The sequence below is a fragment of the Artemia sp. Qi Xiang Cuo genome, chromosome 15, assembly GCF_049724085.1.
Source record: "Artemia sp. Qi Xiang Cuo chromosome 15, ASM4972408v1, whole genome shotgun sequence".
Classification (NCBI taxonomy): Eukaryota; Metazoa; Arthropoda; class Branchiopoda; order Anostraca; family Artemiidae; genus Artemia; species Artemia sp. Qi Xiang Cuo.
Window position 1 is genome coordinate 28,338,327 of NC_142808.1, and position 27,076 is coordinate 28,365,402.

General features: G+C 36.5%; 1 protein-coding gene across 1 annotated transcript in view; it reads right to left on the minus strand.

Annotated features, from left to right (window-relative positions):
* The window catches only part of LOC148943516 (prolyl 4-hydroxylase subunit alpha-2-like), a 39,711-nt gene extending 13,465 nt beyond the window's left edge, over positions 1-26,246 (minus strand). The window contains exons 1-3 of the mRNA XM_089101157.1: positions 26,049-26,246; positions 15,574-15,725; positions 4,830-4,991 (exon numbers count right to left, since the gene is read on the minus strand). Coding sequence (XP_088957283.1) covers positions 4,830-4,991; positions 15,574-15,725; positions 26,049-26,227 — 493 coding nt within the window. The 5' untranslated portion in view covers positions 26,228-26,246. The remainder of the gene's footprint in view (positions 1-4,829; positions 4,992-15,573; positions 15,726-26,048) is intronic.
* Between the last annotated feature and the right edge of the window lie 830 nt (positions 26,247-27,076).

Below are 27,076 nucleotides of genomic sequence, written 5' to 3' on the forward strand. Positions count from 1 at the left end.
GGACCAGTGGAGGGCCTTTGGGACCCCGTTGGTCCTTTGGGAGCTCGATGGGCCTTGGGGGGGCCCGGGGCTGGCCTTTGGGGGTCGGGGTGGGCCGTGGGGGGCTCCGGTGGCCCTTTGGGCGCTTGGGGGCCTTTGAGGACCGGGCGCTTCCTTCGGGGTTGGGGTAGGAGGATTGGAACCCTTTGGGGTTGGGGTAGAGGACCTCACAACACTGTTCAAATGAAACTTGTGTATTATAACGACCACAGAGTTTCACCCTCAAATTCTCTTCTAAAATCTCTTCAAAAATCATCTTTTAAAATGTCTCTAACTGTTTCGCCAAAAGAGTTCCATAACCTGTCTAAAACAGTTTCGCCTAAATAATCCCTAAACGTAATTCAGCATGTTCCCTTTGTTTTTGGCATCTCTGCGCTAATGCATTTCAAATTAATAAGAAACCTGATTCCCGCGCTATAACAATTCAACGCTAAGATGTTTCTTGGAGAATTGTTTCCATGGCCTTTGGTTATTAATATCCTTTGGAGTTCGACCAAAAGAGTTGTTTCCGAGGCAATGACATTAATGACTTGGATCTATTCCTGGAGAATCGTTTCTATGCGAAAATTTTTCAAGTCTGACAGATGATGTCATTGGTTGATTGATCTGTCAAGAAAGGGGAGATTAATTTGTTGTTTCTAAGGGGAATTATTGATTCCAGATAGGTGAATTGAGGTCGACAGCACAGGTGTTCCAATGTCGATGTTGTTGTTATTGTAAGTGCACGCTCTCAGCGAATGTCAAGGTCGATGTTGTTGTTGACAAACCTTGGAAATTTAGGTCATTGACCCCATTAACCACGTGTTCTCCCTAATGACTCTATGCCCATATATGGAGCCCTGTCAGTATTCTATGTCCTTATAAGGAGTTCGTACGGGGTCAATAGGGGCCATTCTACTGCTATTTTGATTTGGTTAAATTTTAAGAGCAGAAGTAGCACCGACAGTTTGAACGCAATACCCTCAGTCGTTCTTGGGATACTGGTGAGATGCCTTATTGGGAATTAGCATTAACACAGTGCATTTTATTTAATCTTAATGCAATATTTAGTTTTTAAACATAATGGGCAAATGAGAGGGTGGGCGTGGGAGGGAGACTAGTTGTCCTCCAATCACTTTCGACTATTAAAAAGGGCACTAGCCCTTTCTATTTTCAATCGAATGAGCCCTTTTCGAAGTTCCTAAGACAACTCCTTCGATACGAAGTGCCCTTATCTAAAAAAAAAAAAAAAAAAAATAATACATTGTACCCACTTCGATATTTACTATAAAAATGTAAAGCCTTCAATCGCTTTCGACTATTAAAAAGGGCACTAGCCCTTTCAATTTCCAGTCGAATGAGTCCTATTTGAGTTTTTATGACAACACCTTATATGCCCCCAAGGCATAAATTACAACCCTTGCCCTGAGGGTTGTGAGGGGGTTGTCATCCTCAAAGACCTAATTTCTAGAACTTTCAACTACGTTAAACAAAATGGCTATCTCAAAATTTTGATTGGATGTGTTTGGGGAAATGGTGGGCGTCAGAGGGGGGTTATTTGCCCTCCAATCACTTCCGACTATCAAAAAGGGCACTAGCCCTTTCAATTTCCAAGTGAATGAGCCTTTTTCGTAGTTTCTACGACAACGTTTTCTATAAGAAAAACCTTATATGCCCCAAGGCGTAACTTACAACCCTTGACCTGACGGCTGTGAGGGGGTTGTCATCGTCAAAGATATAATTTCCGGGCCTTTCAACTACGTTGAAAAAAATGGCTATCTGAAAATTTTGTTTGGATGTGTTTGGGGAAATGGAGGGCGTGAGAGGAAGGTTACTTACCATCCAATCACTTTTGACTATTAAAAAGGGCACTAGCCGTTTCAATTTCCAGTTGAATGATTTCTTTTGAAGTTTCTATACCAACACTTTCTACAAAAAAAATTATATGTGCCAAGGGCATAGCTTACAACCCTTGCCCTGAGGACTGTGGGGAGAGTGTCATCCTCAAAAACATAATTTCCGGACTTTTTAACTACGTAGAACAAAATGGTTATCTCAAAATTTTGATTGGGTATGTTTGGGGAAATGGTGGGCGTGAGAGGGGTGTTAGTTATCATCCAATCACTTTTGACTAATAAAAAGGGCAAAATCCCTCCTAATTTCCAATCGAATGAGCCCTTTTTCAAGTTTCTACAACATCACTATTTATAAAAACCTTATATGCCCCCAGGGCATAACTTACAACCCTTGCCCCGACGGCTCTGAGGGGGTTATCATCCTCAAAGACCTAATTTCTAAAACTTTTAACTACGTTCAACAAAATGCCTATCTAAAAATGTCGATTGGATGTGTTTGGGGAAAAGATGGGCGCGAGAGGGCGTTAATTGCCTTCAAATCCCTTACGACTATTAAAAAGGGCAGTAGCCCTTTGAATTTCCAATCGAATCAGCCCTTTTTCAAGTTTCTACGACAAAACTTTCAATAAAAACCTTATATAACCTAATAAACCTTGGTTATAATAATATAATAACCTTGTATAACCTAAGGTTATAATAATATAACCTTATAAACCTAGGCATAACACAACCCTTACCCTGAGGGCTGTGGGGGGAGTTTCATCCTCTTAGATATATATTTTCCGGACCTTTCAACTACTTTGAACAAAAATGGTTATCTCAAAATTTTGATTGGATGTTTTTGGGGAAAACTTGGGCGTGAGAGGGGGGTTAGTTGCTCTCCAGTCACTTTCGACTATTTAAAAGGGGACTAGCCCTTTCAATTTTCAATCAAATGAGCCCTTTTTTAAGTTTCTACGACAACGTTTTCAATAAAAAAAAACCTTATATACCCCTACGCCATAATTTACAACCCTTGCCCCGTCCGCTGTGGGGGTTGTCATCCTCAAAGACCTAATTTCCAGAACTTTCAACTGCGTTGAACAAAATGGCTATCTCAGAATTTTAATTGTTTGTGTTTGGGGAATAGGTGGGTGTGAGAGGGGGGTTAGTTTCCCTCCAATCACTTTCAACTATTAAAAAGGCCACTAGCCCTTTAAATTTCCATTTGAATGAGCCTTTTTGAAGTTTCTACGACAATACTTTCTATAAAAACCTTATATGCCCCCAAGGTATAAGTTAAAACCCTTGCCCTGAGGGCTGTGGGGGAGTGTCCTACCCAAAATATTAATTTCTATCTGGAGATCAAATACGCTGAACAAAATGGTCATCTCAAAATTTTGATTGGGTGTGTTTGGGAAAATGGTGGGCGTGGAAGGGGTGTTAGTTGCCTTCCAATCACTTTCGACTATAAAAAAGGGCACAACCCACTCCAATTTCCAATCGAATGAGCCCTTTTCAAAGTTTCGACGACAACTCGTTCGATACGAAGTACCCTGGTCTAAGACCAAGAACCAAAAATAAATAATTATGATACAACCGCTTTATTTTTGTTAGCGTTAACTGGGAGGCACTTCTTTTTCATATATTATACGGGTAAATCTAATAGAATGTGTAAGTTATTACCCTAAATCATGCAACCAGGGTGGTATCATCCTCAATCGATAAAGCTGAAAAGTTCCCATTATATCAAGACACTGTTAGTGCCCATCTTCTTTCTTGATATTCAGTGATGTCATTGATAAATAGATAAAAAGTCTAAGAGCCATTGCTCCACTTTACACCTTTCTTAACTGCGACTGGCCTTGAAACAACTACCCTAAATATTAACTTTTTATCTAAATACATACTAATAAACATACGAATAAAAGTGTTAGCTAACGAAATTTGATCATTATACCGTGGGCGGACGCGCCAAACTGAGTTGAAGCTCAGATCATAATGGCCCATTACTTCAAACCCCACATCCTCCTACCAAAAAAGAAACTAAACAACACTTTGGAAATGTGAGGCTAATATCTCAACCGGTATCTTATCCAAGCCAGGTGTTATTTTACTAGATGCCTTCTTGTTTATGGAAAGCTGAAGTCTAAAATTTGTGAATCGTATTATGGATGACGACAGTGAGATTAGCTCAGTCAAAGGCATTTGGGAATTGGGGTATCAATCAAGAAAGGCTTTAGCCAAACCTTTGGCCTCTTGATGTTACTTGAGATACAATGTATGAACATTGTAAAAAAAATTAATGGACGGTACAGGTACACATATAACCCATGTTGACAATTGTCATGTATACATGACAATTGTCATGACAATACATGACAAACACATGTCAGGTACCAATAATAAGAACAGCTTTAGCTTTGGCTAAATCGCACAAAATGCTTTTCTAGAGTTTCGAATAAAAGACAACCGTAAATGTAATAGCTTTAATGTTGGCAAAACTGGAATTGTGCGATTTGTATGAAATGAGTGTTATAAAACCCCTCCTTTCAACGAGCTGAGGAATTTACCGAGCCTTCCAATTCAGCTGAACACATCAGCGGAAGGTCGGGCGATACTATCTGAAAAGCCATTTATTAGATCTTTTCGATGATCTAAAGAGAAAACGGTTTATTGTCTAAATTTGTGGATATATTTATAAATTTGTGCATAGTATCAAATACACTTTAGTCTTGAAATAAAGAGGATCAAACCTCCTAATATTTTTTTCGAGGTACTATTGGAGACTGTAAGATCCATAAATACGATCTTGCTTCAAAAGATCTATTTTCGTTCTTATCAGTCCTTAAACACTTAGTTTAAACAAAGTTTGTCACTAGGGTATCTGTTAATTTTTTTGTGCCATAAACAGTAGACCAATTTCACTGAATATCCAAAAGCCAAAACTTCGAGATAAAAATAAAAAAAAATCACCTGATTTTGTTTCAACGTGCAATAGTTTCCCGTTTGAAAGCGCCCAGGTATCCAAATCATATACATCATGAATCCTAATTAATGCTTGAGCTGCTCCATGTAAATCTCGCTCTAAAGGTATTACTCCCTTTAATTTGGCTCTTTCGACTTTCCGTGATACAACTGAAAAAAATATTAAAAACAAGACATAATGTGCTTTTCATTGGACAACCTAAGAACTTGCGTTATGGAGCCCAAACATTACAAAATGATAAGTGGTTGGAAGGTTATTATTAGGCGATGATTAACGAAAGAGTTTCCACACTTGGGCTCCAAAACCTATTTTGGTAATTGTGCATTATATCTTACACACGAAAGAAGTCCAGTTTGGTTAATGCTAATGAAATAAAATAAAACAGGATGAAAAGTTCGTAGTTTAGAAATAAATTTGGGCTATATATTTGCACATTAGGGGGGAAGGGTAAAGCATAGCATATATTAAATACGTAACCTAAGCTAACCTAGGTACTTTTTCCCCCCTAAACCCCAAAAATACAATAGTTTAAATATTGTAAACGCAAAGAGAAACCACGCGTTGCGATCCATTATCCATTGCAGATACCCGTTTGACTGATTTCCTTTAGTATTCCTCTATAGGCCTACAGTCTATAGCGGTGTATAAGATATAATGCACAAGTACCAAAATCATTAATGCAGAGAATAGGGCTTCTCGCTACTATTCATTATATATATTTCTGCTGTGTTCAGGAGTTTCGAACATTCAAGGTAGGATACATACACTCTCACGCTAAGCTGATTATCACCGAGTAAATACCGAAATCAAACAGTTCGTGGTAACGAACTGTAAGTAAGGAGCGACCGGCTCAATATCGACCGAAACTCTAAAAAACGGAATTTTGATACCACTACATACATAAAGAAACTGGTTCTGTCTAACCAAGAACTTGAGTGTGGTGGCTATAAGAGATAAGTGCCAATATAAAACCGACTTCGAAGTTTTAGCTCCGAAAATAAAACCAAGAGAGTTAAAAGGGCTTAGAATAAATAGAAGAAAAAATAAAATAAAGTAAATTACCATTTGATCGGTCCTATATACGTTGATGAGATTTAGAGACAATTTTCCAGCCTCTCACGACGCAGGATATTTCTTTGCAAAATTGATATCTTAGTATATTAAATTGCAGTTTTGCGGCCGAGTCAGTGATGGAACATGATTTGGCTTTACCTTCCTTTTGCTCTTTTAAAGACCCCTTTTAATTTACTAGTTATTAGCTTCTGAAACACTGGATGACAAAGAAAATGCGGCCCATAAATCATGAGTATCCCACAGAGTACAAGGATGTGGCAAACGCCTTGAATTTTTAACAGTTGCACAAACTAATTTGCTTCCTAATGAATAAGAAATTCATACAACTATATCAACGACAAGATAAATTCTTATCGCACTTAAGGAAGTTCGATACCATAAATGTCATTTTGCGAGTCTCAGTGTCGGCTGACAGTCTCAAAGGTGAAGGGCTTATGTTAGCAAATTTGGGCCCAAGAAGCTAAAATGTCCAAAATAAAAGTGGCCCATAAAACTAAAGTATATAAAACAAAAGTAGCGTCTTAAGTAAGGACCCTTCACATTGAAAACTGGAGACTACGTTACGTTTAATGCTAAAATTGCTTAGGCTTCACGTTACGGCTCTTACGTTTATCTCCCTTCACATCGAAACTGTTCCCTTCACACTGGAACGCTATTTTGTCATAACGTAAGTTCAGAGTCACCATAACTAATGATCACTATCATCAATCGCAGAAGCTTTTAATTAGCGAAACATGGTACAAACAAATAGTGGTAGATAATATGATTTTCTTCTAGCTGCAGCAGAAATCCCTGAGTAGCCTAATTAGCAAAAAGGTATGTTGTTCAATTTCAAACATTTTTCACAAGCGAAAAATTTCCTTCCGTTTTTAATTTTCTTTTGAATTAATAGTTTTCTTCTTTTTTCCCCTTTTTTACCCTGAAAGCAGGGCCCTCTCGCAATACATATATTAGTAGGAAGCTATCAGGAGGTCCCAGTCGACACCACTGCTGCCATCTACAATTGAGTCTAACGCTGACGGAATATAATTTATTCAAGGATTATTGATCGAGTCTAATGGGGTCAAGGTCGATTTATTTGTTGTTGTTCGTCTAGGTGTAATGACTCCGGGGGGAAGTTTGCACATGCGCATTGACGGGAAGAGATGTATTGATCCACGAAAGGGGACAGATTTCTGAGAAATTGATTTGCATAATCGAGGGGAATTATTGATTCGCGAAAGGGGAATTAATTTGTTGTTTCTAAGGGGAATTATTGATCCAAGAAAGGGGAATTTATTTGTTGTTTCTAAGGGGAATTATTTATCCATGAAAGGGAAATTTATTTGTTGTTTCTAAGGGGAAATATTGATCAACTAACAGAAATATAAACGACATCACTTGTTTCCTAGGAACTATACGGGACTCTAAAGAGATAGGAATTCTATTTTGAAATATGGCTTCTCTGGTCTTTAGACATAATGATAAATTCTTTAATATTCTATCGAAGCCATCGGAATTAGAAATGACATCACTTGTTTCCTAGGAATTGTACGGGACTCTAAAGAGATAGAAATTCTATTTTTAAATATGTTTTCTCTGATCTTTAGGGACAGAGATAAATTGATATTCTATTTTTAAATATGGATTCTCTGATCTTTAGGTCAGAGAGATAAATTGATATTCTATCAAAGCCATAATAGTGTAGCTAGGAACACCTTCGAGATGAAGACAGATTGAATATATTTTACGCGGGAAAGGGCTTCCTAGGAATTTTAAATGTGACAGCGCAGGGATACCGAAACAGAGGAACACGCAGAAATTACGTTTAGGGAATTATTTGGGCGAAACCATTTGAGACATTTTAGAAGATGATTTTAGAAGATGATTTGGAGTGAAACTCGGCGGTCGTTATAATACACAAGCTCCATTTGAACAGTGTTGTAAGGTCCCCTACCCCAACCGCAAATTAACTATAACTAAACTAAACTTCAACTCTAACTAAAACTCTAAGCTAAGACTCTAAGCTCAAAACTCTAAACTCCTAACTATAACTAAACTTCAACTCTAACTAAAACTCTAAGCTGAGACTCTAAGCTAAAACTCTAAACTCTTAACTAAAACTAAAATAATCTAGAACCCTAACTAAAACTCTAAGCTAAGACTCTAGGCTAAAACTCTAAACTCTTAATTAAAACTAAACTAAACTAGAACTGTAACTGAAACTCTAAGCTAACACTCTAGGCTAAAACTCTAAACTCTTAACTATAACTAAACTAAACTTCAACTCTAACAAAAGTTCTACGCTAAGACTCTAAGCTAAAACTATACAGTAAAACTAAACTAAACTAAACTTCAACTCTAACTAAAGCTCTAAAGTATGACTCTAGTCTACAACTCTAAACTTTTAACTATAACTAAACTAAACTAGAACTCTAACAAAAACTCTAAGCTAAGACTCTAGGCTAAAACTCTAAACTCTTAACTATAACTAAACTAAACTTCAACTCTAACTAGAGCTCTAATCTAAGACTCTATGCTAAAACTCTAAACTCTTAACTAAAACTTAACTAAACTACAACTTTAACTAAAACTCTAAGCTATGACTCTAAGCTAAAACTCTAATTTCTTAACTATAACTAAACTAAACTTCAACTCTAACTAAAACTCTAAGCTATGACTCTAAGGTAAAACTCTAAACTCATAATTATAACTTAACTAAAACTACAACTTTAACTAAAACTCTAAGCTATGACTCTAAGCTAAAACTCTAAACTCTTAACTATTAATAAACTAAACTTCAACTCTAACTAAAACTCTAAGCTAAGACTCTAAGCTAAAACTCTAAACTCTTTAAGCTAAGACTCTAAGCTAAAAACTCCAAACTCTTAACTAAAACTAAACTAAACTAGAACTCTAACAGAAACTCTAAGCTAAGACTCTAAGCTAAAACTCTAAACTCTTAACTAAAACTAACTAAACTAGAACTCTAACTAAAACTCTAAGCTAAGACTCTAAGGTAAAACTCCAAACTCTTAACTATAACTAAACTAGAACTCTAACAAAAACTCTAATCTAAGACTCTAAGGTAAAACTCCAAACTCTTAACTAAAACTAAACTAAACTAGAACTTCAACAAAAACTCTAAGCTAAGACTCTAAGCTAAGACTCTAGGCTAAAACTCTAAACTCTTAACTAAAACTAAACTAAAACTACAACTTTAACTAAAACTCTAAGCTATGACTCTAAGCTAAAAATCTAATTATTAACTATAAATAAACTAAACTTCAACTCTAGCTAAAACTCTAAGCTAAGACTCTAAGGTAAAACTCTAAACTCTTAACTAAAACGAAACTAAACTAGAACTCTAACAAAAACTCTAAGCTAACACTCTAAGCTAAAACTCCAAACTATTAACTATAGCTAAACTAAACTTTAACTCTAACTAAAACTCTAAGCTAAGACTCTAGGCTAAAACTCTAAACTCTTAACTAAAACTAAACTAGACTAGAACTCTAACTAAAAACTCTAAGCTAAGACTCTAAAGTAAAACTCTAAACTCTTAACTAAAACTAAACTAAACTAGAACTCTAACAAAAACTCTAAGCTAAGACTCTAAGCTAAAGACTCTAAACTCTTAACTATAACTAAACTAACCTTCAACTCTAACTAAAACTCTAAGCTAAGACTCTAAGGTAAATCTCTAAACTCTTAACTAAAACTAAACTAAACTATAACTTTAACTAAAACTCTAAGCTAAGACTCTAAGCTAAAACTCTAAACTCTTAACTATAACTAAACTAAAATTCAACTCTAACTAAAGCTCTAAGCTAAGACTCTAGGATAAAACTCTAAACTCTTAACTAAAACTAAACTAAACTTCAACTTTAACTAAAACTCTAAGCTAAGACTCTAAGCTAAAACTCTAAACTCTTCAAGCTAAGACTCTAAGCTAAAAACTCCAAACTCTTAACTAAAACTAAACTAGAACTCTAACAAAAACTCTAAGCTAAGACTCTAAGCTAAAACTCTAAACTCTTAACTAAAACTAACTAAACTAGAACTCTAACTAAAAATCTAAGATAAGAATCTAAGTTAAAACTCCAAACTCTTAACTATAACTAAACTAAACTAGAACTCTAACAAAAACTCTAAGCTAAGACTCTAAGGTAAAACTCTAAACTCTTAACTAAAACTAAACTAAACTAGAACTTCAACAAATACTCTAAGCTAAGACTCTAAGCTAAGAAACTAGGCTAAAACTCTGAACTCTTAACTAAAACTTAACGAAACTACAACTTTAACTAAAACTCTAAGCTAAGACTCTAAGGTAAAACTCTAAACTCTTAACTAAAACGAAACTAAACTATAACTCTAACAAAAACTCTAATCTATGAATCTAAGCTAAAACTCTAAACTCTTAACTATAACTAAACTAAACTTCAACTCTAACTAAAACTCTAAGCTAAGACTCTAGGCTAAAACTCTAAACTCTTAACTAAAACTAAACTAAACTAGAACTCTAACAAAACTCTAAGCTTAGACTCTAAGGTAAAACTCTAAACTCTTAACTATAACTAAACTAAACTTCAACTCTAAATAAAACTAAGCTAAGACTCTAGGCTAAAAACTCTATGCCAATGGGTTAAAGAAAAAACCGGAAAAATGTTGGATAATTTCTAAGTCTAAAAAAAATTCAGTCCGAAAAGACTTAGAAAAAAATCACAAAAGGGAGGGAAGAAGGGGGTGGGAGCCCGGGGGTTCCTTGAGGCGCACGGGGCCTTTGGGGGCCCGGGGCCTTTGGGGATCCTTTGGGGCTCGGGGGGTCCTTTGGGGGCTCTGGGGGCCTTTGGAGGCCTCGGGGGGCCTTTGGAGGCTCAGGGGGCCTTTTGGGAGTCCGGGGATGGGCCCTTTCGGTGTTGGGATAGGATGAGGCCCTTTGGGGTGTGGGTAGGGGACCTCACAACACTGTTCAAATGGAGCTTGTGTATTATAACGACCACAGAGTTTCACCCCAAATCATCTTCCAAATCATCTTCTAAAAAACATCTTCTAAAATGTCTCAAACTGTTTCGCCCATCATCTCAAACTGTTTCGCCTAAATAATCCTCTAAAATGTCTCAAACGGTTTAACCCGAATAATCCCCTAAATGTAATTTCTGCGTGTTCCTCTGTTTCGGTATCCCTGCGCTGTCACATTTGAAATTCCTAGGAAACCCTTTCCCGCGTAAAATATATTCAATCTGTCTTCATGTCGAAAGTGTTCCTAGCTACACTATTATGGCTTTGATAGAATATCAATTTATCTCTCTGACCTAAAGATCAGAGAAGCCATATCTAAAAATAGAATATCAATTTATCTCTAAGCCTAAAGATCAAGAAGCCATATTTAAAAATAGAATTTCTATCTCTTTAGAGTCCCGTATAATTCCTAGGAAACAAGTGATGTCATTTCCAATTCCGATGGATTTGATAGAATATTACAGAATGTATCACTAAGTCTAAACACCTAAGAATCCATATTTAAAAATAGAATTCACATCCGTTTAGAGTGCCGTATAATTACTAGGAAACAAGTGATGTCGTTTATAATTCCGTTTGTTTATCAATAATTCCCATTAAAAACAACAAATTAAATTCCCTTTCTTGGATCAATAATTAACCTTAGAAAAAACAAATAAATTACCCTTTCTTGGATCAATAATTCCCCTTAGAAACAACAAATTAATTCCCCTTTCGTGAATCAATAATTCCCCTCGATTATGCAAATCAATTTCTCAGAAATCTGTCCCCCTTTGTGGATCAATACATCTCTTCCCGTCAATGCACATGTGCAAACTTCCCCCGGAGTCATTACACCTAGACGAACAACAACAAATAAATCGACCTTGACCTCATAAGACTCGATCAATAATCCTTGAATAAATTATATCCCGTCAGCGTTAGACTCAATTGTAGATGGCAGCAGTGGTGTCTACTGGGACCTCCTGATAGCTTCCTACTGATATTGTCCAGCTGATGCAACTCAATTATTTTTTCTCAATTTTTTTCCCTTGTAATCCTAAACGTGGGAAGGTGAACTTTGGTAAACTTCTTCCGTCAAGGTTCTTGCGTATCATTCTGTCTTACGATTGCATTAATGTAAAGTCTTACGCATGGTTATTAAGCCTTTCAGAAACTAGTGTAAAGTGGATAACGTAACGCCAAAATACAATGTAAAGGGTCCTTTTGGATCTTCAACGCAATTTGTTGCTTATGTCCATTACAATTTATATTCATTTTTGCTTGAAACTGAATTTCTATGTGTGGATTAAGTATAATATTAATTATTAAACTTAATTATTAATTATTAAGTTTAATATCAATTATTGTATCTCTGAAAAATGAACATTTAATTAAATTAATTAAAAAAAACTTTCCAAAATTAAGTTTTTCAAAGAAAAGTAAAGGTCATTTTAATCTTAACCTCGGGAGATACAAATACTTGTTATAATTCAAACTCAAAACGACCAGAAATTACTATTAAAGAATAAATGAAACCAAAAAGGAACATAAATTAAACAAACAATCATAGCAAAAAACACAACAAATAATAATATAAATGAATAAATAGATCTTAAAGCGAGTAATACTTAGATTGAATATGAAAATCTAGCTTAAAACGAAAACAAATATTTTGCTATTAAAGTATAAATGAAACTTAAAACGAACAGAAATTAAATAAAAAATCAATGCGAACAAAACATACAATATATATTAATGTAAATGAATAAATAAATCTTAAAGCGAGTGAAACTTAAATTGAATATGCAAATCAATTTGAATCGAACAAAAATAACTACAAACAAGAGTTTGGGTATCGTCTCACTGCAGAAGCCGGAAAATGGCTATCTCAAAAGTTTGATTGGATGTTTTTGGGGAAATGATGGTATGCCCCCAGGGCATATCTTAAAACCCTTGCCCTGAAGGTTCTGGGGGAGTGCCCTCCTCAAAAACATTTTTTATATCTGGAAATCAGCTACACTGAACAAAATGGCTATCTCAAAAGTTTGATTGGATGTGCTTGGGGAAACGATGGGCGTAGGGGGGGGCTAGCTGCCCTCCAATCACTTTCGACTATTAAAAAGGGCACTAGCTCTTTAATTTCCAATCGAATGAGCCTGTTTTGAAGTTTCTACGACAACGCCTTTTATAAAACCCTAAATGCCCGCAGGGCATAACTTAAAACCTTTGCCCCGAAGGTTGTGGGGGAGTGTTCTCTTCAAAAAAATATTTTCTATATGGAAATCAACCACGCTGAACAAAAATGGCTATCCAAAAATGTTTAGTGGTGGCGTCTCGGGGGATGAGGGGCGTAGGGAGGGGGGGGCTAGTTGCACTCCAATCACTTTAGACAATTAAAAAGCGCACTATCCCTTTGAATTTTCAATCGAATGAACCTTTTTTAAAGTCTCTACGACAACGCCCTCCATAAAAACTTAGATGCCCCCAGGGCATAACTTAAAACACTTGCCCTGACTCTTGTGGGGGAGTGTCCTCCTCAAAAAAATATTTTCTATCTGGAAATCAACTACGCTGAACAAAATGGTTATCTCAAAATTTTGATTGGATGTGTTTGGGGAAATGATGGGCTTGAGGGGGGGGGCTAGTTACACTCCAACCACTTTCGACTATTAAAAAGGGCACTAGCCCTTTAATTTCCAATCGAATGAGCCTGTTTTGAAGTTTCTACGACAACGTCTTTTATAAAAACCTTATATGCCCCCAGGGCATAACTTAAAACCCTTGCCATGAGGGTTGTGGGGGAGCGTCCTCCTCAGAAATATATTTTCTATCTGGAAATCAACTACGCTGAACAAAATGGCTATCTCAAAATTTTGATTGGATGTTATTGGGTAAATGATGGGCATGGGGGGGGGAGGGGGCTAGTTTCACTCTAATCACTTTCGACTATTAAAAAGGGCACTAGCCCTTTAATTTCCAGTCGAATGAGCATGTTTTGAAGTTTCTACGACAACGCCTTCTATAAAAACCTTATATGCCCCCAGGGCATATCTTAAAACCCTTGCCCTGATGGTTCTGGGGGAGTGTCCTCCTCAAAAATATATTTTCTATCTGGAAATCAACTACGCTGAACAAAATGGCTATCTCAAAATTTTGATTGGATGTGTTTGGGGGAATGATGGACGTGGGGGGGGGGCTAGTTGCCCTCCAATCATTTTCGACTATTAAAAAGGGCAATAGCCCTTTAATTTCCAATCTAATGAGCCTGTTTTGAAGTTTCTACGACAATGCCTTCTATAAAAATCTTATATGCCCCCAGGGCATAACTTAAAACCCTTGCCCTGAGGGTTGTGGGGGAGTGTCCACCTCAAAAATATATTTTCTATTTGGAAATCAACTACGCTGAACAAAATAGCTATCCAAAAATTTTGATTGGATTTGTTTGGGGAAATGATGGGCGTGGGGGGAGGCTAGTTACACTCCAATCACTTTTGACTATTAAAAAGGGCACTAGCTGTTTAATTTTCAATTGAATGAGCCTGTTTTGAAGTTTCTATGACACCGCCTTCTATAAAAACTTATATGCCCCCAGGGTATATCTTAAAACCCTTGCCCTGAGGGCTGTGGGGGAGTGTCCTCCTAAAAAATATATTTTCTATCTGGAAATCAACACCCCTGAAAAAATTGGATATCACAATATTTGGAGTGGTGTGTTGGGGGGGATGGATGGGCGTGGGGGGGGGGGCTAATTAGCCTCCAATAACTTTGGACTATTAGAAAGGGCAATATCCCTTTAATTTCCAATCGAATGATCCTGCTTTGATTTTTCTCCTACAACGCCTTCTATAAAAACCTCATATGCCCCCAGGGCATAAATTAAAACCCTTGCCCTGAGGGTTGTGGGGGAGTGTCCACCTCAAAAATATATTTTCTATTTGGAAATCAACTACGCTGAACAAAATAGCTATCCAAAAATTTTGATTGGATTTGTTTGGGGAAATGATGGGCGTGGGGGGAGGCTAGTTACACTCCAATCACTTTTGACTATTAAAAAGGGCACTAGCTGTTTAATTTCCAATTGAATGAGCCTGTATTGAAGTTTCTATGACAACGCCTTCTATAAAAACCTTATATGCCCCCAGGGCATAAATTAAAAACCTTGCCCTGGGTTGTTGGGGAGTGTCCTCCTCAAAAATATATTTTCCATCTGAAAATCGACTACACTGAACAAAAAGGCTATCTCAAAATTTTAATTGGATACGTTTGGGGCAATGATGGGCGTAGAGGGGGGGGGGCTAGTTGTCCTCCTATCACTTTCGACTATTAAAAAGGGCACTAGAACTTTCGATTTGAAATCGAATGATCCCCCTTTGAAGCTTCTACGACGACCCCTTCCATATGAGGTGCCTCTGGGAAAAAAAAAATAAATAATAATAAATAATAAAACATTGGAGCCGTATGGCCTTTACTATAGGCAACGCTACAGCGTTGCCTCTGATTCATGAATGTACTTGCTTTTTATAAGAAAAGTTGTCCCTTCAAAAGATTGAGTCTAACAGCTTTGTTTCAAACGGTGAATATCTTATTACACCAACAGCTCTCCTGCCCCCTCCCCCCTCTCCTGCAATTGCAACGAATATTTTACATCCCTAACCATCAATTCATTAAAAATACCTTTCCAGTCATTCTTTTCTAAATTCTGTTCCAGCGTATTCAAGTCGATAGTCAGACGTTTGATTACATGGTATGCTAGGATTGGGTTACCCTCTTTTAAGTCTTGTCTTCTACTGGAATTTCTATGCCACGGTGGTTTGTTGGCCAAAAACCTGAAGCATTTTGAAAGCAATCAATAAAAATAACATAATAATTAAAATACAAGCATAAATAATATACGCAGATTTTAGGGACTTCAAAAAATAGCGACTCATTTTTAGCGCAAAAAGAATAGAAAATGTTTTCTTAATCACCATTTGTTTATTTCTATTTTAGATAGTTTGATTATTGATTAATTGTAGGAATGTTTCTAGTAAAGTTTAAGAAAAAGTGCAGAGACGTAAGAAAAAGTAAAAATGATTTTCTTAAACAGCCACAATTAATAAGTGAATTTAGAATGAAAAAACAAACAAGTTTTACAAAAAAAACAGACACGACAAAAGTTATGTAAACGGAAATGTGATATCTGATTCAAGGAAATAACATACAAATACACTTCTTCATTATAGGATTTTCATGTATTGGAGATACTATAATTTTCCATATTTAGACCAATGTATAGCTAAGCCATCTATGGAAATTACCTTTTTAGAAAAAGCCCAAAACCATTTTTAATTTGACGGCACCAGTTTATTATATATATATATATATATATATATATATATATATATATATATATATATATATATATATATATATATATATATATATATATATATATATATATATATATATATATATATATATATATATATATATATATATATATATATATATATATATATATATATATATATATATATATATATATATATATATATATATATATATATATATATATATATATATATATATATATATATATATATATATATATATATATATATATATACATATATATATATATATATATATATATATATATATATATATATATATATATATATATATATATATATATATATATATATATATATATATATATATAAAAAAAAAAAAAAAAAAAATATATATATATATATATATATATATATATATATATATATATATATATATATATATATATATATATATAGGGAGAACAGGGCACAATTGGACAGGGGCGAACTTGGACGTCGAACCTGACATCATCTAGCCTATTGCTTCTATCGATCCACAAAAAATAGGGTAGATAGGGCTTATTTATGTCTACATTGGCGGGAAGTTTGAAATTTAACAGATCTGTTGGCACCAGGATAAGAGATAAGAAAGTTTTTTGATGCTTAAAAAAATCTGGGAGTCGCAACATCAGCTCGATTTGCGGTAACAAAAGGTGGTAGTTTTTCATTGTTGTTGATGTTGTACAGTTGCTAGATACATCCTCTATCGATGCCCTGATTTTCATTTGTCTATTCCTAGTACTTCTTTTTCAGGACGCTATTTTCTAAAATTGGCTCGATAGGGGTATGATTGGAAAACAATTCGGGGGCGACTTTGGTCACTGGCCAAGGTCACTCCGTGTGTCCAACTTCACCCTGTGCTCTTTTTGTTTATCATTTGAGAGAATGTCTTTACCTCTGTAGAGGCTATTTTTAGACAATTTCTTAACTAATATTTGGAGTTTGATCGATGATGCTAGATGGTGTTGCTTGTGTGTAGATGTGTTTTTTTTTCGCACAACACGACGAGGTTAAGTTGGCTGTTTCATTAGCTTAATGAAAGGAGCAGCATTAAAACTTAAAATAAACAGAAATTATTCCGTATATCCCCTCCTCAACGCCTCACTCGTTACTACTCTAAAGTTTGACTCGTTCTCACAACTATATTTTCTTAAACAATAAAACATTTTATCGTAAAGAGTGAGGCGTTGAGAGGGGGACAACCCCTTTCATATACGGAATAAATTCTGTCCGTTTCAAGTTTTACTTACGCTCCTTACATTCAGTTAAAAAACTTGTCTTTTGTAATTTATTTTCAGGGCGTTTTTTAATTAATATAGCTTCAATTTTGACTCATCGTACCTGAATAATTCACACAAAATTTGTGTATCAATTTTATTTATTTTTTGGCTATATGGCTTTCTTGAAATTTTTTTCTGACGTAACTTATGAATTTACTCACGTAACAAACTATATTCATATATTTTCATTCCGTATTTTAGGGGGTTCACTCCCTAGTCAATACTTCACTCCACGCTAAAGTCCACAATTTGTTCCAATTCTTTAAGAATGACCACTTAATCACAAAAGCCGTCAATTAAAAAAAAGTTGTTTTTTTTAATTTTTAATATAATTTGTTTTAACTACATGATCAAACAATTTGTGGCAACGAACTGTAAGTAAGTAGGGACCCGGTTCATATCATTGCCTCTTAAAGCTATTTTCAGGCTATTTCCCGTGTATTTACCGTTTGTTCTTTCTAGTTGGACAATGGTTCGCAACTACATCAGGAAACACGATCTACCAGATGGCAAATCCATGGAGCAGGCAGTGAATGCAGTCTTAGAGCGTAGACTTTCTATTAGAAATGCCGCAAAAACCTATGGACTGAAGAAATCAACCGTCGCCTATGCTCTGAAAAATCGACAAGGAGTTACTGAAGAACCTCGAGCGAATCCAGTTACACCCCAGGTCGCCCAAGCCCATCGCCCAACCTGAAGAGAAAAAACTGTTTTCTCTAACAAACAAGAAAAAGAGTTTGTAGAGTATCTCCTAAAATGTCAGCTGATGAATCACGGCCTCACTCTGAAAGAAGCGAGGAAACTTGCCTTTGAATGGGGCAAATTGATTGGCGTAAAAACGCTGGAGAGCTGGGTGCGAAACAACATAGCTGGTGTTGATTGGTTCTCAGGCCTAATAAAACAAAACCCAGAGCCATATATTCGTAAGCCTGAAAATACCAGCCAGGCAATGGCTGCTGTTTTCAATTCAGTGGTTGAGAATCTGTTCTTCAACAACCCGCAGAAACTCTACGAAAAATTTAAGTTCCCACCAAACCGTATCTGGAACTGTGATGAAACTGGGGTTCTTACTGTATTGCCAGCTCCAAAAGTAATCGCAAGGAAAGGATCGAAGCAAGTTTCCCAGACAGTGTCAGCAGAGAGAGGGGAAAATGTTACAATGGCCGGGTTTATTTCAGCCACTGGTCAAGCTCTTCCCCCCGTTTTTATGTTCCCACGGGTGAAGGTGATCGACCGGCTTTGTCGAGAAGGCCCCCCAGGATGTCTCGGGCTTTCTCACCCTAGTGGTTGGATGACTTCCATCTACTATTTAGCTGCTATTGAGCACTTCATCAAGCTGGTGAAGCCATCGAAAGAAGACCCTATGCTACTGCTACCTGACAACCACGATAGCCATGTTTCGGTGTAATTAGTGCGGCTGTGCCAAGATAATTGGATCCACCTCTTGACCTTTCCTCCCCATTGTTCCCACCGCTTACAGCCATTGGACGTCACTGTCTACGGACCATTCAAGTTTGCGATGAGAGAATCACTGAACACCTGGTTGCAGATCGATCCAGGTCAACAAATTCGGATTCACAAGACTGCCTAGCTCTACAAGGACCCATTCCTTCGCAAGTTCAACCCAGAAAATATAACAGTTGGTTTCACAAAAGCTGGAATTTGGCTCTTTAACAGAAGTGTATTTTCTGAGGTAAACTTTCTACCTTGTGAGGTGAAAAATCGTCCACCCCCGGACAATTTATTACTCGATATTGAGCCAGTACCCTCTCCCTCTCCTCCTCGACCTTCTTGCCCATAAAGCGAGCTAGAAAAACAGACTCCTGAAGCAGTAGGACCCTATCCAAGAGCAGATATGACAAAGCCCAGAAGGAATACGAGAAAGCAAATTCTAACTCGTATTCTTACCGAAACACCTGAAAAAGATGCTTTAGAAGCTGAAGCACGAGCGAGAAAGGAAAAGCAGAGTAAAAAGCCTATGCCCAAGCAGGCCAAGCAGCCGACTGCCAAGCAAATTGAATCTCCAGTGGAAAGTAGTGGTGATGACGTTGAACTTGACAATAATTCATCTGACGATTCTCTGCACATCCATGAGGCTGATAAGGATGACGTAGACAAGAAAATTCAAGCCGAAAACTTTGTTCTTGTCAAGTTCGAGTATGGAAAGAAGAAAGCCCTTGTGTATTATGTTGGCAAAGTTCTTGATGTTGTAGAAAAGCAGTTTGCGAGGGTTAACTTTCTTCGGAAACAAAGGGACAAATTCATGTTTCCTCAGCTTCCCAATATTGCTGAGATAGACATTACCGACATAGAACCGAAGCTTCCTATCCCCTTTTCATCTAGTGGAACCGGTCATGCAGTTCAAGGGCTTGTCTTTGGTTGTGATCTTTCGATGTACGCTTTAAAATGACAATTCTAGTTGAAACCCGGATGCCCGTGCAATGTTCCTGGCTGATTTTTTTATGCGATTTTGAGTTTTTATATGATTTTGAGTGATTATGTATCATTTTACACGAATATTCTGTATTTGGATAAAGTTTAATTGCTTAAAACTGTCTTGTCCAAGGTCGCCCCGTGCCTGTCCAATTTCACCCCGTGTACGGGGCAAAACAGGACACTTGACAAGGTCCTACTTTCATGGTACTCACGCTTCAGAATGATCTTTAAAAAATCTGAAAAAATTCACCATTATTTGCCAGACTTTTACCTTTCTAACGACCCACACTAAATTGTTTTATGTCAATCCAGTACCTAGTTATGCTTGGAAAACTAAAAAGTGTCCAAGTTCGCCCCGCTCTCCCTATACATATATATATATATATATATATATATATATATATATATATATATATATATATATATAATATATATATATATATATATATATATATATATATATATATATATATATATATATATATATATATATATATATATATATATATATATATATATATATATATATATATATATATATATATATATATATATATATATATATATATATATATATATATATATATATATATATATATATATATATATATATATATAAATGTCACTTCCTTCTGAAGTTCACGTGTTTCTTCTTTTTCACGCGAGCTATCAGCACAGAAAGTCAGTTTGCTCCACGCTAGTCAAGTAAGCATGAACTCGCTAAACGAGGGGAGGGTAAACTCGTCAAAGCGGCATTAGTTTATCATATATGTATATAAATGTCAGTAGTACCCGCTCCATTGGTTCTGTGACGCCCATACGGACTATTCTGTTCTTCCGGAGGTTCAAGGACTCAATGAGAATGTTTAACGGCGATTTCCTCTTTTTGCGACGAGGTGTTGCAATTTTAGGTGAAATTCGTGTCCTGGCAAGATTCACAGGATTTCAGTTTTGCATTATATAATTACTTGGAGTGTGGTCCGTATAATACACAAGTTTTAATAACAAGTGAAGTTCCTAGCCCCGTACACCTGTTTGTAGCTGGCGATATTCCCGCCCCTGGCAAGACTCTCATTTTCGGCAAGAGTTCAATATCCTTGGCAAGAGTTCAATGGTTCGGTTAGGTCAGGTGTTTTTCTATGAAACACCCCTTTTTTCTGCAACATGCCCTCCCCAGTTTCTGCAACATGCCCTCTGACGTCACGTGACACACCTGTACAATTTGGTGAGCTGTTTCTATGCAAATTCCCGCCCCTGGCAAGATTCCAAGGGTATGTTACACCATGCGACACACCCTCACCTTTAAAGGGTCAGATAAGTATAGCTACCAACTCCTCACACGTGCACAGTGTAGTAACCTGTTCTATTAAAGGGAGCACACCCCTCTGGACTCCAATAACGGCATACAACTTACCCCGTTTCAAACGGACAAATATGTACTTTGCGATAGGAACTCATGGGGGAATCCCCGCTTATAGATCACACCTTACGTGATTATCATGCAACACTGTCATGTGATACTTTTTCGCCCGAAACCCCCAAAGCGTTCTTTTTTAATTAACCTAATGGCGGTACAAACTTTATGTAAGGTCACATAGTTATTGTGTAACACTGTCAGGTAATACATTTTTCGCACAAAAGCCTCAAGACATTTTCTTTTTTGGCGTTTCATTTCTTCACTCGAAACACCTTTCATTTTTTTTCTATAGTTCTTGACCCCGCCAGGACTCGAAAGGTCATTCCCTTCCAATGGTAGAGTGCCACAAGCAAGTCATCTATGAAACTATTCACATTATTTTGTATCTTGAACCATATTCTAAAAATAATCTATTAGAAGCAAGAAGATTCCCCATTTTGTGGCACTCGTTAGAATGATGCGTTACTCTTCCAATTTGATACACTCCAGGGGACATTGGCTTTCACGGTATTTTTACCAATAAAGGGGAAATGCGTGTTTAAATTACGTAAACACCTAGGTATGAGAGACGCATCAAGAACAGTAAATCTTAAAAACACAGACATTGTAAATAAAAACAAATTGACAAGCAATAAAACATAAAAAAGACAGCTCAAAAACACGACAAAAAATAAAAGTTGAAAAAAGCCGTATTATCATATATGCAAAAAGAACCATCTATTATAGAAAACCGGGGCTTCTAGCCTGCAACTCCGGAGGGTAGGGGAGGGGGGATTGATGTTAGACGTGAGTTTGGAGGGATAAGGTTGATATTAGATGCAATTCAAGACATATTAAGAGCTGCTAAGGAAAATATCCATTTCTTTGAGTACCTGTTAGATTTTCATCTCTTCCATGGGAAAAATTCCTTAATGTTTCCACCCTAACTTTTAAGCTGTAGTTCACCCCATAATGACATTACATGACTCCCCCCCCCAACCCTGACAAGACATCATCTCCCCCAAGATATTTTTCAGGCATTTCCTATTAAAAATTATGGTTTTAAATCCTATGATTCAAGTTTTTTGCAACCCAAGCCAATCATAATGCCCCACAAAATATTGCACACCGCCTTAGCACTTCATCCATATGACACCACCCCCATCCCCTGGGTGACCTGATATTAGTGATACATTTAAACCATATTAAGAGGTATTATTGAAAGACTTTTAACGAAATGAATAATTTTTATTGAGTATTGTTAGATTTAACTCCCCCTCTAACAAAAAATTCATTTAACACCTCCCGCCTTATCTTTAAGCTCTACAGTATACTAGTCAATGACAATACATACCACCTTGTTAAAATATGGTTGATATTAAACACCCCCCATGACATCGCTACATCTCCCCGAAGAAATCTTTCCGCCATTTCCTAATAAAAATTATGGTTTTAAATCCCGTGATTCAAGTTTTTGCAACTCAAGCCTATCATGATGCCCCGCAAAACACTCCACACTGCCATGGCATTTCACCCATGTGACACCAGCCCCCCCCCCCCGGGTGAGCTGATATTATTGGTATATTCAAACCATATTAAGAGCTCTTAAGGAAAATATCCATTTCTTTGAGTTAAACTTATAAATATTTCACAACATCCTAACAATAGGTTCAACCCTCCAGTAGCACTCGTTTTCAGAGGGCGCCTTGATAATAGATGTAGTTTTTAGGCATTATTCTGGCTTTAAAAGGATAAAGAATGACATGCCTAATTGAAGGAGAGACGAAAGGAGAGGACTTCAGGGGAGGGGGGACCGCCTGTGGGGGAGGAGATTCAAATGTTTATTTATTGTTATCCAGCCTCCCTCCACTAAGGTACCGACCTGCTCGCTGGTCGCCTCCGGGGAAGTGTCCAGTCCCCCTGAACGGTTTCTCTTAGCCCCAGGGTACATTTTTCACCAAAATATCAAAACACGCAAAGGAGGGGAAATGCTATTTCGAAAAAATCTTGTTCCCATCCACTCCGCTATCTGTGGGGGGGGGGAGCTCGGTCTGTGTCTACTCTTTTTGGAGGATGAAATCCGGCCATCCTGCGCGCAGTGATGGAGTTTGGTCTATGTCTACTCGTTCCTGGGACGGAATTCGGACTTCGGCCAGGCGATAAAAGAGGATAAAAATGATCTTGCTCGTGATAATTTAAAGCTAGTAATAATAGAGAAATTTTCGTTGAGTTTCTATGGCAACTCTCTAACGTCAGAGCACCCCTGTTTCTAGCGCTTAGGTAGCAAGATTCGTGCCCTGGCAAGACTCCCGCCCCAGCAAAATTCCTGCCATTGATACATTGTTTTTCTGGAAGACCAGAAATATATATATATATATATATATATATATATATATATATATATATATATATATATATATATATATATATATATATATATATATATATATATATATATATATATATATATATATATATATATATATATATATATATATATATATATATATATATATATATATATATATATATATATATATATATATAGTATATATATATATATATATAAATATAAATATATTTAAGAACAGGGCGAAAGTAATGATGTTGGCATTTAAGGCCCCCTTTTTAAAAATAATTAAGACGACAGTTTTTTCAGGGGCTTTTTGTTTGGTTTTGAAACAATGTAAATACAAAAAGTTCCACTTTTGCGTCGAAGCTAAGGGTGGATTAAATGAATATGATGGTGAAAATGAATGGATATTAAACACAACAAAATGTATGAAAGTAAGGAACAACATTAGAACTTAAATAATCAGTAATTAATCTAAATAATAATGGAGCTGATACGGCCCAACATCTCACTGTCTACGCTACAGTGACTATTGTTTCTCATTGCTTCACGATTGAATCCTCTCACTTGGGAGCAATAAAATAAAAGTTTTGAAATAGAGTTCGCTTTAGCCCGTTAATCTAAGTTAGCTATAGTATGGGCCGAAGGGGGCTGAATGCTTGTGATTTTAGAGTTTGGTGAAGATTTTACATATGTTTATTCAGCCAAAAAAGAGAACATTTATAAAGAAGATATTCGAGGAATATCAGGACTAGTTGAAATTCATTTTAATTCGAAGTTATTATATTGTGGTGAAGATGTTAGAAGTAGAATAACCAAGGCTCAGGGTGTTTTTCACAGTAAAAACAAGTTTGGAAGAATAGGAAAATAAGTCTGCAACCAAGATAAGAATATTGGAAGATACAGTGATGACAGTGTTCAAATATGGCTCTGAAGCATGGGTTCTCCGAAAAGCGGATGAAGATTTGTTAGATGTTTTCCAGAGAAATTGCTTACGGATTGTTCTGGGCACCCGGCTGACTGACCGTATTTCAAACAGTAGGCTGTATAAAAAATGTGGTTCAATCCCGCTTTCTAGGGCATCATGAAAGAAAGGTTGAGATGGCTAGGGCACGTTCTGCGGATGAAGGATGACAGATTGTCGAAGATAGTCCTTTTCAGCAAACCGTCTAGGGCTAAACGGAAATTAAGTCATCCTCGTCTGGGCATGGGGGTGTCATAAAGATAGATTTTAAGGAAATCGGAACTTCCTGGGAGGGTGTAAAGAGGGAGGCTTTGAATTGTTTGGGATGGAAGAGGAGCATGCGTAGCTATGTTGGCCTCAGGCGACTTGGTGCTGCGGTGAGTTGTTAGTAGTAATAGTAGTACTTCAGTGACCAGCTGTCCAGACGAGGCTCAATTTGAATTGAGACCCATTCATTCCTGAACCTGATCTGGCAACATAATAAGACTGACGCAAATGAGACCAAGAGTAAAAACTGACCATTGGTTAGAACCTTGGAGAACCCGCTTCCAGAGGCAATGTGATTTTGTGTATTTTTATTATGTCGGAAGATCAGTTCTGTTTTAACTTTTGATTTGAATAGTAAGTTATCTTACCCCTTTCAGCGCCTATGATTTATCATTCTCGGCTGTGTATAGGTACCAGAGAGCAGTTAGAGGAGTTCAAAATTAGTTCAACCCCCCCCCCCAAAAAAAAAAGTAGATTTTGTACCACCTAATTTCAGCTTTATCAACTCTAGAAGATGCATGTCCATAGCTCTTAACAATATCAGTCCAACTCTGAATTTGCTAGTCAAAATGTTAGTACGTAGGCCTGTGTCTTTCAGCGTCGTAACGTCTCTTGTAGCATTTTTCTATAAACATAATTTAACTATATGTTCAACAAAATCAGGTCAAAAGCTATTGCTCTGGTGCAGTGTGCCCGTGCTCCACTGAACTCAGTGTGAGAAGGGTTGCATGGAAGAATAATAAAGAAGTGAAGGAAGAATGATCAATGGGATCTCAACAAAATTGTGTAGTAGTTAGCAGCTAAGAATTTGACTGCACCCTTGAAGGGAGTGATTCCAATCCAAAAGACATTGTCACTTGTGTTATTCTGTAACTGTGACCCAGGATTAAGAGCTGGTGTAACATTCTACGGTGTTTTTGTGCCGGAGGTAATCTACATAAAAATTTCCAATCGCTTTATTTTCAAAATCTCATGCATTCTATCTTTTGCTTGTTTTCTGTTTTGTATTCGCTTTTTACTTTCCATGGAATTTTTTTTTATTAATATTAAACAATACCTTTTAATAGAATAAAGAACTTACTCTTTTAGCTTAGTCAACTTTTCTTCCAGCTTGTTCAAATATTTTTCAAGAATGTCATCGATTTCTACTTCAAGAGAAACAACATCTTGAAGTTGACTATTGGCCGAAAAAATTTCTCCTCTGCTAACATTCACTCCAAAACACAACAAAATGGGTATAAAGATTGGAACACCTAACATTTTGTTTACATACTCTATGCATCGCATAGATTCAATTTTAAATCAACTATGCAATAGTTTTCGAGGCGGATATTTATTTCTGATACAACAGCGTCGGTTTTTAAGTGCCTTCAAAGCTCATTACCCTCAATTAAATTTTCGATTCAACAGATGGTTTAATTTAACAAAATTGATTTTATGACTTTTACTATGTATTGAAAATTGCATATCTAGTATTAAACATTAGTGTAAGCTCATAAAAAGGCGGGAGGGGAATGGCGAGGATAGATAATCTCCATAAATTAAAGGGTTTTCTAGACGGTAGTGCATTTGTTCTTTCATGTGAAACCACAGGCAAGGGAGGAGGCTGATCGACATTTGATTTTCCCTTTGGAGGGCCCATAATCCGTAAAATGGCTATACTGTATCATTTTTAGAGCAAAATACGATTCACTATAGACAGGAGGGCTCTTTTAAGTCTTTCTACCCCCTCCCATCAATTTTTAAGGATTCACGTCCCCTGTTGAAAAAATTAGCTACTTTCCAGTTACTTACCTAGGTACTTAATCTCGTGGTAACGAACTGTAAGTAAGGAGCGACCCCGCTCAATAGTAACCGAAACTCTAAAAAACGAAATTTTGATACCAATAGATACATAAACAGAATCAGATTTTTATGATGATTTCAAATATATAAGTTTCAGTCTTACCCATCAAAATTTACGCACCTGAGAAAATTTGCCTGATTTTTGAAAAAAGAGCGAAACACCCCCTAAAAGTCATAGAACCTTACTGGAAATCACACCATCAAATTTAGCGTATCCGCTGAATCCGCGGAATTTTCAATCTCCTATCTGCAAAAATGTGGAAT